A 17,180-nucleotide genomic window follows, 5' to 3' on the forward strand; every position below is an offset into this window, starting at 1 on the left:
GCAAAAGTGAGTCCCAGGAAAAAAATTTGCAAACCACTGATTTAGGCGCTTGCCTTTCATCTCTGGAGCTTGGATTCCCATCCAGCCAGAAAGATGGCAGTAAAATCTGTGTCTGCTGGCTTTGAGAGTCTAGGTTCACGCAAATTAGTCCTGAATTGATAATAATTTGCTAACTCAGACGTCATAGGATGGCTAGTGGGTAGCAGTAAAGTGTGGTAAAAGATCTCGAATAGATGGTGGTCTTCTTGGTTGGACTGCGGGGATGTGGTGACAGAGAAAAGGAACTTCACTCTGGCTCTGCCGCATGCTGGCATACCTCATGCTGACACAGGGAAAGAGCTTCATTCACCAACACTAATTTCACCTCGAGCACATTTCTTTTGATTTTAAGGGAAGTGCAATACTGAAATCTGTGATGAAAGCAGAAAATTCTGGAAATACTCAGCAGGTCAGGCAGCATCTGTAGAAAGGAAAACAGTTAACATTTCAGGCTGATGATCTTTCAACAGAACTGGGAAAAGTTCGCAAGTTTTGAGCAAGGAGTAGGTATGACAAATTTTCTACCTGTGACCGGGTAGAAAATAGTATTTCCAACATCCTCAGTATTATGCTTTTCTACTGAAATCTAGAACTTTGTTTAGTCAGATTGGTTTGCCATAAATCTATAAATACTGAGCGAAACTTGCTTTCACTGATTCTCACAGTCATTGTTGCCTGTTCAAGAGACCATGTGTTGTCCCATTTACTTTGGGCTCATGACGTGCGCATGTAAAGAGCAGTAACACTATGTTTCCTGTGTTACTCAGAACTACATAGATAAGACAGTGTGCCGTGAAAACTAACTACTCAATTACTTCAAGCCATTCAGAGGATTACTCTGAACCAGTTTGTTTCATTTTGACTTTGCTTCGAATTAAAACTTGGGTAAAAGATATGCTGAAAAAGTAGACAGATGGGGTTGGGCTGTTGTAAAAATGGGGCTTAACAATCTTTTCCTGCTTCTCAAATGCCCTGTGTTCCTCTCTGTTGGATAGCATGTACAGTTTCAACCTGTCATAAATTAAAAGAATGACAGATTAAGACTAACATTCTGGCATCCCCTGTTGTCTGCACAGATGGAATCCAGCTGAGCACAGAGAAAGCAGAATCCTGCTCTTCTGTACATCTGCAGCAATCTAATATCGCTGACAGACCCAGCACCACTGTTGAATCAGACCCAGAAGATTGTTTCCTGGGCCTGGATATGATCAAGTTCCCTGGCTGCCTCCTAACTGAAGCCCAACAGTGCTTCTATGGAAGGATGGTCCTCCACACTGCCCACCTACCCCTGTGGATTAAATTGTAAAGGAGAAGTGAAGAATAATGAGATTCTCCTCTTACAACCAATTAATTTTGTGCTGGCCCTGAGTTATGTATTGTGTGGAGTCACCTCGTATTACTCTTGTGGCAGCTCCATTTAAGCATATCTGGATGCACAGATGTTGGCACATTGAAGCTGTGTGCATATTTCGATATCCTTCAAAGCATCTTAGCCAGACTAAAACTTTCTGTACATATCAAAAATCCCCTCCTTCCATCTAAAAGGCTACATTCCCATCAGCACTCTATATATAGATTAAAACAGCAAACCACAGTCAAGTATTTGACTTAATTTAGAAAATGTGGACCTACATCAATAACTCAGCTGTAATAACTTTCTCAGTTAATGTAAAAATGCAAAACTAGTCACTAGCTGAACAGAGAAATCGCAAGTTCTGCAGGAGGAAGAGTGAACCATTGTACTTGTGTGCAGAACTCCAGGTGATGCAATGTAGGCATTTCGCAGGGGGTTGTGGGCAGAAGGGATGGTGAAAGCAGCTGATCCCCGGTGTTGCAAGGGAAGTGCTAGTTTATAAATGATAGGTATCTACATTGGTCTACTTGGGATCCAGAGACAGTCCTCTCAATTGGTTCTACAACTAGAAGTGGGAAATCTGGAGGAAGCTCTGCCATTTCGTAACTCTTATCAATTAGCAGAGTCATAATTAAGATTTCTGGCAGACGAGGAGACTAACTGCCAACAGTCTGTTTAAAGAAATGCTGTCTGTTTGGCCTCCTCATAATTAAGGCAGTGTACAATTAAGGTATTTGGTATTTTTCTTTTTCTTAAGTTCTTGATATACTCATCACAGGATGATCTCATGAAGAGCATGAAGCTTGGAATGTTGGGAGTGGAATTACAAGCAAGACTCAAGCTATTTGCCAGAATTGGTGTAACATTCACTCAATAATGTTGCATTATAATAATCTTGTGGTTTATATCTAAAGAGAACTCATTCCAGCATGTTGCATTCAGCTCCCAGTATCACTGTCAGATATATATCTTCCATAAAGGCCATAGTTAGGACATAAATGGTTGTAGTAATATGTAGAAGAGGATCATCCTACAGCAAACTCTGGTAATTTCCCTGAAACTTAAGGTAATGCAGTCTGCACAACATCCGGCTCCCTAATATTGTCAAGCTCAGTAACTCCTTCCATTCAGTAATCTGTGTTCCAGCTACCGTTTCCCTGAGGATTCCACAGCCAAAGTTACAGCGGCTGATCAGAACCACCTGCGGAGATTCTGCCCCAGGATTTTTAAACCATATGATGTTAATCTGTAGAACACAACACAGGAAAAGAATTTGTGGTGCTGGTGGACAGGTCATTGAAACTTTAAATAAGGCAAATAAGATGTTGGGATATATAGTTCATAAAATAAAGCAGAAATCACAGGATGTGATACTGAGTCTACACAAAGCATTCGGTCATCTGCATCTAGAGCAGTGTTTTTCAAACTTTTTCCGCCCCAGCCCCACTTACACCAACCGGGCCAACCTTTGCGACCCACGAAGGCCGACCTTTGCAATCCACCATTTTTGCTTACTTTTAATGCGACAAGTGACCCTTCTTGGTCCTCACGATCTCACTTGCTTTGTCATTCAGTGTCACATTTCTGCTAAGGACTTCAGCTGATAATTTAGATTCTCGCTGCATCCTTTGAAAAAAATCAAGAAGTTTGTCCTCAAACTCGTCATGCTTAGTTTTCAAATGCCTTTGAAGTTTTGAGGGTTTTAAACTCCAATTTGTCTGTACTTCCCTGCATATAACAAACATGGGCTTTGCATCTTTAAAAAAAATGTTTTTTTAATTCCCCAATTAAGGGGCAATTTATGGTGGCCAATCCACCTAACCTGCACATTTTTGAGTTGTGAGGGTGAAACCCACGCAGACATGGTAGAATGTGCAAACTCCACACGGACAGTGACCCAAGGCCGGGATTCGAACCCAGGTCCTCAGCGCCGCAGTCCCAGTGCTATGGGTTTTGCATCTTGATTTGCATTGATACAATTAACAAAGCCATACCTCATGAAATCTTGTTTAGACTGCTTTGTTCCCGATTTCAGTTTTTTCTTTGTTGGCTGTTTACCAGAGACCCTGAAGCACTGTACAGAGCTAACACTTAACTCTGCTTTGTCCTGCCATGGACTCTCCTGAGCAGCGCTCTCCAACAGACTCAGTTGGCTTGTTTGCGTCTCTGACCCTCTCTTCCTTATAACAAAATAATCCATCTTCAGTGCTTCACAGTCCTGTTGCCTTGCTTACTCGCAGCTAGAAAATGGGGCTTGATCGCTTTGCGACCCTCCCAACGCGACGTGGTTTGAAAAACTCTGATCTGGAGCACTACAGTTCTGGTCACCATCTTGCAGCAGGGACATGACACTGAAAAATATTTACTAAAGGGCTACTCATTTGATACCTGGTGTTGGACAGCTGAACTACAAGAAAAACTACAGAATTGAGTTTATTTACAGTTGAGAAGATTCAGAGAGGATCTTATAGGGATATTCAGAATCCTTAAAAATATCAACATTGTTGACTCCTGAGAAACAGCTTGCCATGGCCTTGAGAGTGTCAGCAAGAGGACTTGCAGGAGGGGAGGTGAATGGGACACATCATATATAACTATTACACAGGGCAGGTGGTAAATATTTGGGATAGTCTGCATGTGGTTGTAATTGAAGCTGGAAACATTAATGATGTTAACAAGAAGTTGGAACGTTAGTCGGGAACTTTTGTCTTCTGTGTTTTGCACCACAGGACCAGCTAGATGAACCGAAATAGCTCTTTCTAATCCTGTACGTTCCTGAGTTTCTGTGAAAAATGCCTTGCCAGTTGATCGGAAGTTGGAGCAGTAAGGTCAGTTCAGTGCCAAGAGAAGAATGCTGAGATTGTGTCATTTCAGGGCAATAATTTGGTCACAATTAGAATATTTTGTTCAGCACCAGGCACCCCTGTGTAAAAAAAACATTAAGACATGGAGGCTGTTCAGCAACAATTAACTAGGATGATACCAGAGATGTAAAGCTTTAATTCAGGAGAAACTTGAGATACTTGGACTGTTTATACTGACTTACGCAAGGCAAAGATGAGATTTGACAGAGGTTTTTTAAATTATGAAAAGTTTTGAGAGGGTGAGTTGGCCAAGAATATTTCCTCTGGTTGGGGAGTTCAGGGCAAAGGGTCATCAATTTAAAATTGTTACATAGAGCACAGAGAGAGGCTGCAGAAATCTTCTTCCACATTTCCTGCTTTGAGTATGCCATTGAAAGTGGTTGAGACAGTGACGATTGCAACTTTTAAGAAAAAACGCATAAATATTTTAAGCAAGGGAAGGTACGAGGTTGTGGATGGAAAGATGGAAGGAGTGTGCCAGTGGGTTCAGTTTGGAATTGACCTAGCAGAGCAGTGGAACGGAAGCGATAGGCTGAATGGTTCAGTTTGAGGAAGTTGATGGAGCTGGAGCTTAACAGAGGTACGATGGGAACAAGGTGTTGCTCTTTCTAGCTTTAGTCTATTTGCTCTGTTTAGGTCACCTTTGCTCATGAGTCGCCAGGTATCTTTATGATACCGCCACGTGGTCCAAGTTCAGGTTATGATTAATAACACAGCACAGCGCTTAGTAAGGATTAAAACAACGGTCATTTATTATATACAACAAGCAATATTAATACCCTAATACTACTTTCTATATAATAAACCTATCACTACTGGCCAATACTTAACTTAGGAAGAGCCCACCAGGTCAGGGAAACGAATGGCTTGTCCAATCAAATCTGGCCCGCGGGATTCAAAAGGCTGCTACAGGTCGGTGGCTAGGTGTCTCTACCGGATAGCGATCGTTGGATTCAAACTTACACTTGCCGGTGGCTGGTCTTGCGAAGGTCTCGAGCAGGCGAAGATGAGAGAGAGAGAGATCTGAACTTGGACCCTCACTTTTATAGGGCCCAGGGGCTTCCCGCCTCCCGGGGGCGACCCTTGACCCTGAGTACCAAGTGATTGGATTCTGTCCCCAATCTCTGGGGTCGATGTGTCCAATGGTGAGGCGATTCCTCGATCGGGGGATGGTCGCTCACCTGTCTTTGTTTTGGCCACTGCAGGCGCCGACAGGTCTGGCCCGGTATTCAATTGCTAATATGTTGCAATTGTTCCCGGGGATAGCCGATTTAACTGTGGATGTCTGAGTAGATTAGGTGTAAACAGTCCTGAATGCAACTGCGGATACCTGGGTTGATGGGCTGTTGATAGCCCTAAGTATCGATCTGGGCTACGTTCCCAGAGCTGAATATGCAAACCTGTCTGCAGCTGCCTGCTTGTGTCTTCTTGGCTGCTTATCCCAGCAGTCTTTCGGGTTAGCTGTTTTAAACTGGGTTTTGGCCAGATTAATCGGAACGCAGCCATTTTACATGGCTATAAAGGCAGGATGGTTTTTCTTTCACGGGGCTGAAGGAAATTAAAGTCTGTTCAGGTCTTGATGTCAGGCAGCACAGCCAAGGAGTCGTTGGTTGAGGAGGGGAGAATTGGATGTGTGAAAGCTGACTATATGCCTTGAATGTAATGTAATCTCTTCGTAGGGATAACATGTAGAATTGTAGAATAACTTGGCATGCGAAGATGTTAATCGTGTATGTGTCAAATCTTTGGTAAAGTTATCCAATTTACCCCAGTTTGCTGTTTTTCTCCATTTTCCTGTAATTTATTTTACCTTCAAGTATTTATCCAATTCCATTTCAGAATATAAATAAGTAAATCAAGGATATAACAGTGGGCACGTGTCAGGTGATTGTACAGGCATGGCAAGAGGACATTTTTGAGGATAATGAGTGGCTCAATAGACACGGATCAGAATGTAACCAGGAATGAGTGGTGTCATGATAATGGCACAAAGGACTACTCAGAAGCTTCAGAAGTAATAAAGATGAAATGTAACAGATGTGCAGGATTTTGATGACTCAAAGCTGAGAAGTGAACAATTTTTTGGAACACCTACATAAAAGATTGTGCGTTTTCTTTTCCTCTCTTGAGACCACTGACTCTCACTGGTCACCTTGGTTGCCATCCACCCTCCTGTATCGCATTCAAGTGACTTCTCAATGTATGAGGTTGGCCATTGAGTAGAGTACTGTCAGCCTATCCAGTGCAGAGGGCATTGTAACTGAGCCTGATTATGTTCCCATCAAGAGCCACACATGAATTTTCCAGCAAGAATCATGAGATAATCTGGATCATAAATCCAGGTTGATTTCCCCCTACCCAACCCAAAGACATGAGACCAATTATATCAACCGGACTTGTTTCTTATCAAAGTTATCCTATTGTGCTCTTAATGACTATTAGAGGATGATGGTAATGCGTTGAGAAATCAATGATTTTTTTAAACCATAGGCTTTGACTGCATGCTGGTGGATCTGTCATATTGCAGAATTCTCACAACATCATCATATATTGTAGCACAGAGGGAGGTCGTGCAGTCCATTGCACCCGTGTTGTGCTAACCTTTGAACTACAGCGCTCTACTCTAATCTCAATTCCCTGCAATTCATCCCTCTTTCCATATTCTTTCTTTTCAAACACTCAAGTCCATTTTTAATGATGTGATCTATCATTGTTGGGGTTCATTTCTAAAGAGATGGAAATAAAAATGCAGAAAAGTTAACATTAAACTTATAAAGATCCTTGGTTAGTCCGCACATGGTCTGGTCCCCACATTGTAAGCAAAAGAACATGGAGGCACTGAAGAAGAGATTCACGTATTTTATACCAAACTGAGGGGGGTGGGGGGTAGATCAGGAAAGGCTGAAAAGTTGGGGCTCAGTTTTTCTAGAAAAGGGAAGACTGAGCAGTGACCTGATGGAGAAAGTTAAACTTATCAAAGGATTTACTAAGGTGCCTGTAGAGAAAATGTTTCCTCTCCTGGGGAGTCTAAATCTAGTGGGCATAAGTATAAGGTAGTCACTAGTTAATCCAATAGGTAATTCAGGACAAAGTTCTTTACCCGAAGAGTGGTTAGAATGTGTAACATACTATGACATGGAGTAACTGATGAGAATAGCTTGGATGTATTTAAGGGGAACACACGAAGGAGGAAGAAATAGAAGAAAATGCTTACAGGGCTACATGAGGATGGGTGGAAGGACTCTCAAGATGGAACAGAAATGCAGATTTGGCCTTGTTGGGCAAATCGCCTGTGTGCTTTAGATATTATATAATTACAATTGAATTGTGGGAAAATCCTCATCGTTATAATGCAACAAATTACATTTATATAGAACATAGAACATTATAGCGCAGTACAGGCCCTTTGGCCCTCGATGTTGCACCGACCTGTGAAACCACTCTAAAGCCCATCTACACTATTCCCTTGTCGTCCATATGTCTATCCAGTACCCATTTGAATGCCCTTAGTGTTGGCGAGTCCACTACTGTTGCAGGCAGGGCATTCCACGCCCTTACTACTCTGAGTAAAGAACCTACCTCTGACATCTGTCCTATATCTATCTCCCCTCAATTTAAAGCTATGTCCCCTCGTGCTAGACATCACCATCCGAGGAAAAAAGCTCTCACTGTCCACCCTATCTAATCCTCTGATCATCTTGTATGCCTCAATTAAGTCACCTCTTAACCTTCTCTCTAACGAAAACAGCCTCAAGTCCCTCAGCCTTCCCTCATAAAATCTTCCCTTCATACCAGGCAACATTCTGGTAAATCTCCTCTGCACCCTTTCCAGTGCTTCCACATCCTTCCTATAATGCGGCGACCAGAATTGCACGCAATACTCCAAATGCGGCCGCACCAGAGTTTTGTACAGCTGCAACATGACCTCATGGCTCTGAAACTCAATCCCTCTACCAATAAAAGCTAACACGGTAGCACGGGGCAGCACGGTAGCCTTGTGGATAGCACAATTGCTTCACAGCTCCAGGGTCCCAGGTTCGATTCCAGCTTGGGTCACTGTCTGTGCGGAGTCTGCACATCCTCCCCGTGTGTGCGTGGGTTTCCTCCGGGTGCTCCGGTTTCCTCCCACAGTCCAAAGATGTGCAGGTTAGGTGGATTGGCCATGATAAATTGCCCTTAGTGTTCAAAATTGCCCTTAGTGTTGGGTGGAGTTACTGGGTTATGGGGGTAGGGTGGCGGTGTTGACCTTGGGTAGGGTGCTCTTTCCAAGAGCCGGTGCAGACACGATGGGTCGAATGGCCTCCTTCTGCACTGTAAATTCTATGATAATCTATGAAACACACCGTACGCCTTCTTAACAACCCTCTCAATCTGGGTGGCAACTTTCAGGGATCTATGTACATGGATACCGAGATCTCTCTGCTCATCCACACTACCAAGAATCTTACCATTAGCCCAGTACTCTGTCTTCCTGTTATTCCTTCCAAAATGAATCACCTCACACTTTTCTGCATTAAACTCCATTTGCCACCTCTCAGACCAGCGCTGCAGCTTATCTATGTCCCTCTAACTTGTAACATCCTTCCGCACTGTCCACAACTCCACCGACTTTAGTGTCATCTGCAAATTTACTCACCCATCCTTCTATGCCCTCCTCCAGGTCATTTATAAAAATGACAAACAGCTGTGGCCCCAAATTCGATCCTTGTGGTGCACCACTAGTAACTGGACTCCAGTCTGAACATTTCCCATCAACCATCACCCTTTGTCTTCTTCCAGCTAGCCAATTTCTGATCCAAACTGCTAAATCACCCTGAATCCCATGCCTCCGTATTTTCTGCAGTAGCCTACCTTGGGGAACCTTATCAAACGCTTTACTGAAATCCATATACACCACATCAACTGCTTTACCCTCATCCACCTGTTTGGTCACCTTCTCAAAGAACTCAATAAGGTTTGTGAGGCACGACCTACCCTTCACAAAACCGTGTTGACTATCTCAAATCAAATTATTCCTTTCCAGATGAGTATACACCCTATCTCTTATAAACCTTTCCAAGACTTTGCCCACAACAGAAGTAAGGCTCGCTGGTCTATAGTTACCGGGGTTGTCTCTACTCTCCTTGAACAACGGGACAACATTTGCTATCCTCCAGTCTTCTGGCACTATACCTATCGACAAAGATGACTTCAAGATCAAAGCCAAAGGCTCAGCAATCTCCTCCCTAGCTTCCCAGGGAATCCTAGGATAAATCCCATCCGGCCTAGGGGACTTATCTATTTTCACACTTTCCAGAATTGCTAACACCTCCTCCTTATGAACCTCAAGCCCTTCTAGTCTAGTAGCCTGAATCTCCGTATTCCCCTCGACAACATTGTCTTTTTCCTGTGTGAATACTGATGAAAAATATTCATTTAGCACCTCTCCTATCTCCTCGGACTCCACGCACAACATCCCACTACTGTCCTTGACTGGCCCTACTTTGCCCTAGTCATTCTTTTATTCCTGACATATCTATAGAAAGCTTTAGGGTTATCCTTGATCCTACCTGCCAAAGACTTCTCATGTCCCCTCCTGGCTCTTCTTAGCTCTCTCTTTAGGTCCTTCTTAGCTAACTTGTAACTCTTGAGCGCCCTAACTGAACCTTCACGTCTCATCTTTACATAAGCCTCCTTCTTCCTCTTGACAAGTGTTTCGACTGCTTTAGTAAACCACGGTTACCTTGCTCGGCCACTTCCTCCCTGCCTGACAGGTACATACTTATCAAGGACACGCAGTAGCTGTTTCTTGAACAAGCTCCACATTTCCATTGTGCCCATCCCCTGCAGTTTTCCTCCATCCGATGCATCCTAATATAGCACCATTAATGTTGTAAACATTTTTTAAATATAAATTTAGAGTACCCAATTATTTTATTTTTTTTCCCCAATTAAGGGGCAATTTAGCGTGGCCAGTCTACTTTATCTGCACATATTTGGGTTGTGGGGGTGAACCCCATGCAGACACGGGGAGAATGTGAAAACTCCACACGGACAGTGACCCAGGGCCGGGATTCGAACCTGGGTCCTCAGCGCCGCAGCCCAGTGCTAACCACTGTGCCACCGTGCTGCCCTTATTAATGTTGTAAAGGTATCCCAAACTGATTCGCAGGAGTTGTTATCAAATAAAATTTAACATCAAACCACATTAGGAGATATTAAGACTAGTGATCAAAAGCTCGGTCTAAGTGACAGGTTTTACACTGTGATCTACTCAGTAGTAACTCTGGCTCGCATTTTTTTCTTTCTAAATGGTGGTTGGATGAGAGGGTAGAGGGAATATTCAGTGTTCCATGTCCTGTGTTCCTATGTTTAAAAGGTGAGCATTGTGTCTATGTTCTGCTTCCATCTTCTGTGTCTTTAGTTCTAAAAAGAGTTTTCATTCCCCGCAGGCAATTATAAAAGAAGGTCTTCTGATGAAACAGACAAGTTCATTTCAGCGCTGGAAGAAAAGATATTTCAAGCTCCGGGGGCGGACACTGTATTATGCAAAGAATGCAAAGGTCATTTTAAAAAATTTATGTGGTGTATCAACTGCCGTTGTATAAGGAAATCTGTGATGTTTACCTGCATGAGCTTTCCTGGTGTGGTTGACAAGATGATATAGTGTGATAACCCACAGTGTTTTTTCGACGGTCTTTTTTTCTGTAATTCAGTCGTCAGCTGAGCCAGTGTGAACACATGACTGCTATATCTGAATTCAGCAATAGGTCAGTGAAAGCTTGGGTTATTTTTCTGTTTTCTAGTCTCATTGATTATAGTTAAACTCTGCACTCACAAGGCCTTTTATGTTTATTGGCCTTTCACAGCTCAGTACCTAGATACACAGAGGGCATAGGATAGGAAAAGGTAGCTACAATCCATTCAGCTGCCCCAGTTTCTGAGAAATATATCTAACGATAGCTGTCATACCTCTCTATCAAATCGCTCTTCAAGTACTTACTTGTCCTTACAAGTAATATCCTGCACCCCAGGATATTAATAAAGATTAGTGAGGAAGAAGTGGAGAGTAATAAACACTAATTTTTTATTAGACAGTAGGGCTGTAGGTGGCTCGGTAGCACAGTGGTTAGCACGGTTGCTTCACAGCTCCAGGGTCCCAGGTTCGATTGCCAGCTTGGGTCACTGTCTGTCCGGAGTCTGCACGTTCTCCCCGTGTCTGCCTGGGTTTGCTCCGGTTTCCTCCCACAGTCCAAAGATGTGCAGGTTAGGTGGATTGGCCATGTTAAATTGCCCTTAAGTGTCCAAAAAGGTTAGATGGGGTTACTGGGTTATGGGAATAGGGTGGAGATATGGGCTTAAGTGGGGTGCTCTTTCCAAGGGCTGGTGCAGATTCAATGGGCTGAATGGCCTCCTTCTGCACTGTAAATTCTATGGTTCTATGATATGATTGTCAATGTAAAAAGTTATTTTTAAAGAGCTGAGGGTGCTAAATATGTTTGCTGGCATGGATGTTATGCACCCCAGGATATTAATGAAGATTAGAAAGGAAGGAGTGGAGAGGGATAAACATTCATTTTTCATTAGACATTAGGGCTGTGCCAAAAGATCTGTACTGCCCTTGTGACACAACATCCTGGTATTCTCATCCATCAGAACAGCCTTGATTATGAGACTCCCTCTTTAACATGGGGGTGCTTGGGAATTTGAGACAGATGTTTTGAGCCAGTTGATTTAAGTAACCCTAATGTTGTGTGCAGTTCTTGGGTCACTATGTAATTTGGCCAAATCAAGTCCCGTCAAATTTTGTGAATTTAGATGAGGCTCCACCCTCATGGTTAAGCTCATCCATAAAAACATGGGTTGTGAGTTCTCTTCAAAACAACCTGCTGCTGCTTTTGGTGCATTATCAATTCAACTTTTTTTTATCTTGGGAGAATGTTGATGGTCATTTATGATCATTCAAGATTTTTTGAGTATCTGAGGCTGCTTTTTGCACCATCATTACATTTGCTGTAGAAAATTGTTGGACAATTAAATAACTAACTGGAGGAAGAGGCTCTCCATCCTCAGTGATGAAGGAATCCCAACACAGCAGACGATCTTCAACCATCTTCAGCCAGAAGTGTCAAGTGGATTTCCCATCTCTGCCTCCTCCTGATGCCCCTAGCATCACAGATGCTAGTCAAAATTGTACTTTGGAATTTGATTGAAATATATTAATAAAGTGTCCTGCCCAGCAGGTTACCCACAACTGTAACTGGGTTTATACCTGGAAGATTGGGAACATGTTTCACAGACATGAGAGTTCTACACCTCCCCATGCGCTTTCCACGAATTGTGTTTAATTCGTGGTGGACATTAACTGATAATTCTTTTGAATCACTATCAGTAGACACAGACTGAAACTGTGGTTTTTAGGTTTGGAGATATATGGCTGCAATGTGTAACTCTGTAAATAAATATAAAAATGGGTAAAAGATTGACTACAGTTCAGTCCTTGCCAATTGACTTTCTGGGGAAGAACACTGTGTATTTGCCCTGTTAATCAACTCTTTTAATGGCTTTGTCTTCCATTTATCACACCACCACTGGTTTTGAATGCATTCCATATTTTTTCTAATATTCTCTCCTCCACTGAAAGCACTGACCCTTGCTGGATGCTGTCCTCCAGTTCTTTAGCCAACTAGCCATTTTTCACTTGTCGTAGAATCCGTATAGTGTAGGAGGCCATTCAGCCCATCGGGTCTACACCGACTCTCTGAAAGAGCACCCTATCTAGGCCCACTCCCCCGCCCTGTATCTGCAACCACATGACCCCACCTAACCATTGGACACTAAGGGCAATTTAGCATGGCCAAGCCACCTAGACTGCACATCTTTGGACTACACCAGAAGAATGTGCAAACTCGATACCGACAGTCACCCTATCTCTGTAATCCTATGACCCCCACCTAACCGTTGGACACTAAGGGCAATTTAGCATGGCCAATCCACCTAGACTGCACATCTTTGGACTGCACAGGAAGAATGTGCAAACTCGACACAGATAGTCACCCAAGGTTGGAATTGAACCCGGGTCCCTAGCGCTGTGAGGCAGCAGTGTTAACCACAGTGCCATTGTGCCACTCTGGCATGTGAGCTTACACACTGTCCACAATGGAGAAAAGGCTGGGGGAATGGATCAAGGCCAAATCTAATCTTGTCCTAATTTGATATCTGCATATGGCACTTTCAAGCAGGGATCACTAGGTAGTGATTTGATCAGGATGTAGAGCTGAAGGATGCTCAGGATAATTGTAGTGGCCCAACTATGGACCCAGGTGACATCAGCTAACTCAGTAGAAGTTGGGGATCAAACCTGGGGCCTTGATAGTTTTTATAATTCGGTTAACTCTGGGCACTGAGCCAGTTTAGGAGTTCTGATTTGTATAAACATTATTTTAACACAGAGGATCACTTGTGTTGGGGATGGATTAATTGAGATTATTTTATCTGCTGTGGCCATATTTCTTGAAGTTATTCTGCTTCCTCTTTGTCCTCTTATGTTGTGCTTTAATTGTCCTCTCCTTGGTCCATTTGATGGCATTTTATTATTGTACTACCTCTGCGTTCGCCAATAAGTGTGCATCTTAACCTGATTTTGTGAAAATGTGTTGCAAATAGATGGCTTGCCTGAAGGGCTAGAGCAGCTGACAACATTATGGGGATTAGGGCTTCAAAGTAAATGAGCTCAGTCTGTTGGCATTGTGCTTTTGTCACTCTCCAACCAAATATGGTGCAATGTGCAGTATTTTTAAAATCTCCAATATAACACTATTTATAGCGCTTACCAACACATTTTTATTGGTATTTTGAGTGCATTAAAATAATTCAACTTTTCGGAATCCCTTTTAACTCTTCTGCTCTGAGCTATTGGTGTTGAGTCTGTTGTTCATACTGTTAGAATCTGCAGCCATGAGAAATGCTTACGGCTGACATTTACTGGAAAATTTTCTTCTGACTGTTCAGTACCATCTACAAATTCACACGGTGTAAATTTAGCTTTCCAGCTCCCAGGGCCAAAGGCCCCAGTCACTTGGCAGCTCTCTAAAAACAAACAAGAATGTAGTGTACTCGAGCAGGAAGCGCTTGAGAGGCAGAGTGCTCCAGCTCAAACCCTCTTATTCTTATATCCAGCCTGGAGAGATGCAGGATAGCCCTCTTATTATGACATCTGCTACAGGGGACAATCCTCATTTATTGTGATGAGCCTTTTATTATATCCAGTGCAGCCAGAATTCTCTTTCCTCCCAGTGATACTGTCTGAAAGGTGGTGTAGCATTTAACCCCTTCCCCATGGACCTCTCAATGGGGCCGCAGCCCTAGCCATTATACTATGGGCATTGGGTTGCACCCTTCTACTGATCTTTCTGGGTTATATTTTTGGGATAATACCATCCCACTGTAAGATTGGGGTCATGCCATTTTTCCCCAAAAGATAAACGTGCGGTTGTACCCCTCCATTAATCCCTCAGCAGTATAATTGTTGGATAACAAGCCCCATTTATCTCTGAACTGGGAATGTGGGTTCATCCTACCTCATTGTAATGGGGTTTGAGGTCACTATTATGCTCATTAACTTTGATCACCCCTGCTGATTTGGTATCCCACATACAACAGTGCATTTTCAATGACCAACTTGTTTTTTTCTTATAGTCTATCATATTTGATGAAGTGGATTTAACAGATGCCAGTGTCGCAGAATCCAGCACGAAAAATGTGAACAACAGTTTTACAGTGAGTAGCTCTGATGTGAGTCGTATTTAGCCGGAATTCGGCTCTACCCAATAATATTGCCGACAATGGATTGCATATCAGTAATGAGCACAGGTAGCATAGATGTTTGATTATATATCTGACAGTTTGTTAAAATATTATAGCAATGGAACTAGTTATATTTTGTTTTACATGTATAAATTGCATTGGCTAATTAAGTTCTGTGCTGAATAGGCAACCTGCATTTATATAGTGCCTATCAGGTCCAGGACATCCCCTAAGCACTTCACGAATAATGAATAATTTGACGTACATCCACTGTTGCAATGAAGGCTGACATGGGTTCGATTTGCAAACAGCAAGGTCCTACAAATTGAAAAATAGATAAATTATCAGATAATCTGTATTAATCATGTTAATTGAGGCACAGTGGTTGGAAAGAACAGCTGCTGATTTGGCCTAGATTTTTCAGCTCTTTGAATTAGATGCGTTTCCTGTCATAGAGGTTGAACTAAATAAGCTGGAACATAGGGGTAGAGGTACCACAAAGGTTCTGTGTAGTGAGCTGGGATACAGGGCAGAGGAGTTTGAGAGGTCGGGTGTAGTGAGCTGGGATGCAGGGTAGAGGGGTTACAGAGGTTTGGTATTGTGAGCTGGGATGCAGGATAAAAGGGGTTAGAAAGGTTGGGTGTAGTGATATGGAATGCAGGGTAGAGGGGTTACAATGGTTGGCTGTATTGAGCTGGATTGCAGGGTAGAGGGGTTACAGGGATTGGGTATAGTGAGCAGGGATGCAGGGTAGAGGGGTTACAGAGGTTGGGTGTAGTGATCTGGGATGCAGGGTAGAGGGGTTACAGCTGTTGGGTGTAGTGAGCCTTGATGCAGGGTAGAGGAGTTACAGTGGATGGGTGTAGTGAGCTGGGATGCAGGGTAGAGGGGTTACAGAGGTTGGGTGTAGTGAGCTGGGATGCAGCATATAAGGGTTAGAGAGGTTGGGTGTAATGAGCTGGGATGCAGGCTAAAGGGGTTACAGAGGTGTGTGGTGAGCTGGGATGCAGGGCAGAGGGGTTACAGACGTTTGGTATAGTGAACATAGAACATAGAAAATACAGCACAGAACAGGCCCTTCGGCCCACCACGTTGTGCCGAACCTTTGTCCTAGATTAATCATAGATTATCATTGAATTTACAGTGCAGAAGGAGGCCATTCGGCCCTTTGAGTCTGCACCGGCTGTTTGAAAGGGCACCCTACCCAAACTCAACACCTCCACCCAACACCAAGGGCAATTTTATACACTAAGGGCAATTTATCATGGCCAATCCACCTAACCTGCACACCTTTGGACTGTGGGAGGAAACCGGAGCACCCGGAGGAAACCCACGCAGACACTGGAGGATGTGCAGACTCCGCACAGACAGTGATCCAAGCCGGAATCGAACCTGGGACCCTGGAGCTGTGAAGCAATTGTGCTATCCACAATGCGACCGTGCTGCCCTTAAGAACAAATACATCTACACTATATAATTTTACTGTAATCCATGTACCTATCCAATAGCTGCTTGAAGGTCCCTAATGTTTCTGACTCAACTACTTCCACAGTCAGTGCATTCCATGCCCCCACTACTTTCTGGGTAAAGAACCTACCTCTGATATCCCTCCTATATCTTCCACCTTTCACCTTAAATTTATGTCCCCTCGTAATGGTTTGTTCCACCCGGGGAAAAAGTCTCTGACTGTCTACTCTATCTATTCCCCTGATCATCTTATAAACCTCTATCAAGTCGCCCCTCATCCTTCTCCGTTCTAATGAGAAAAGGCCTAGCACCCTCAACCTTTCCTCGTAAGACCTACTCTCCATTCCAGGCAACATCCTGGTAAATCTCCTTTGCACCTTTTCCAAAGCTTCCACATCCTTCCTAAAATGAGGCGACCAGAAATGTACACAGTACTCCAAATGTAGCCTTACCAAAGTTTTGTACAGCTGCATCATCACCTCACGGCTCTTAAATTCAATCCCTCTGTTAATGAACGCGAGCACACCATAGGCCTTCTTCACAGCTCTATCCACTTGAGTGGCAACTTTCAAAGATGAATGAACATAGACCCCAAGATCTCTCTGCTCCTCCACATTGCCAAGAACTCTACCGTTAACCGTGTATTCCACATTCATATTTGTCCTTCCAAA

At 43.3% G+C, this 17,180-nt stretch overlaps 1 protein-coding gene across 3 annotated transcripts in view; it reads left to right on the forward strand.

The window, feature by feature from the left end:
- Positions 1–17,180, forward strand: part of LOC140389979 (diacylglycerol kinase delta) — a 225,184-nt gene that overhangs the window by 40,151 nt on the left and 167,853 nt on the right. For all 3 annotated transcript variants that reach the window (XM_072474713.1, XM_072474715.1, XM_072474714.1), the window contains exons 2-3: positions 10,689–10,799; positions 14,935–15,015. In XM_072474713.1, coding sequence (XP_072330814.1) covers positions 10,689–10,799; positions 14,935–15,015 — 192 coding nt within the window. The remainder of the gene's footprint in view (positions 1–10,688; positions 10,800–14,934; positions 15,016–17,180) is intronic.

The sequence above is a fragment of the Scyliorhinus torazame genome, chromosome 14 (genome assembly GCF_047496885.1).
Source record: "Scyliorhinus torazame isolate Kashiwa2021f chromosome 14, sScyTor2.1, whole genome shotgun sequence".
Classification (NCBI taxonomy): Eukaryota; Metazoa; Chordata; class Chondrichthyes; order Carcharhiniformes; family Scyliorhinidae; genus Scyliorhinus; species Scyliorhinus torazame.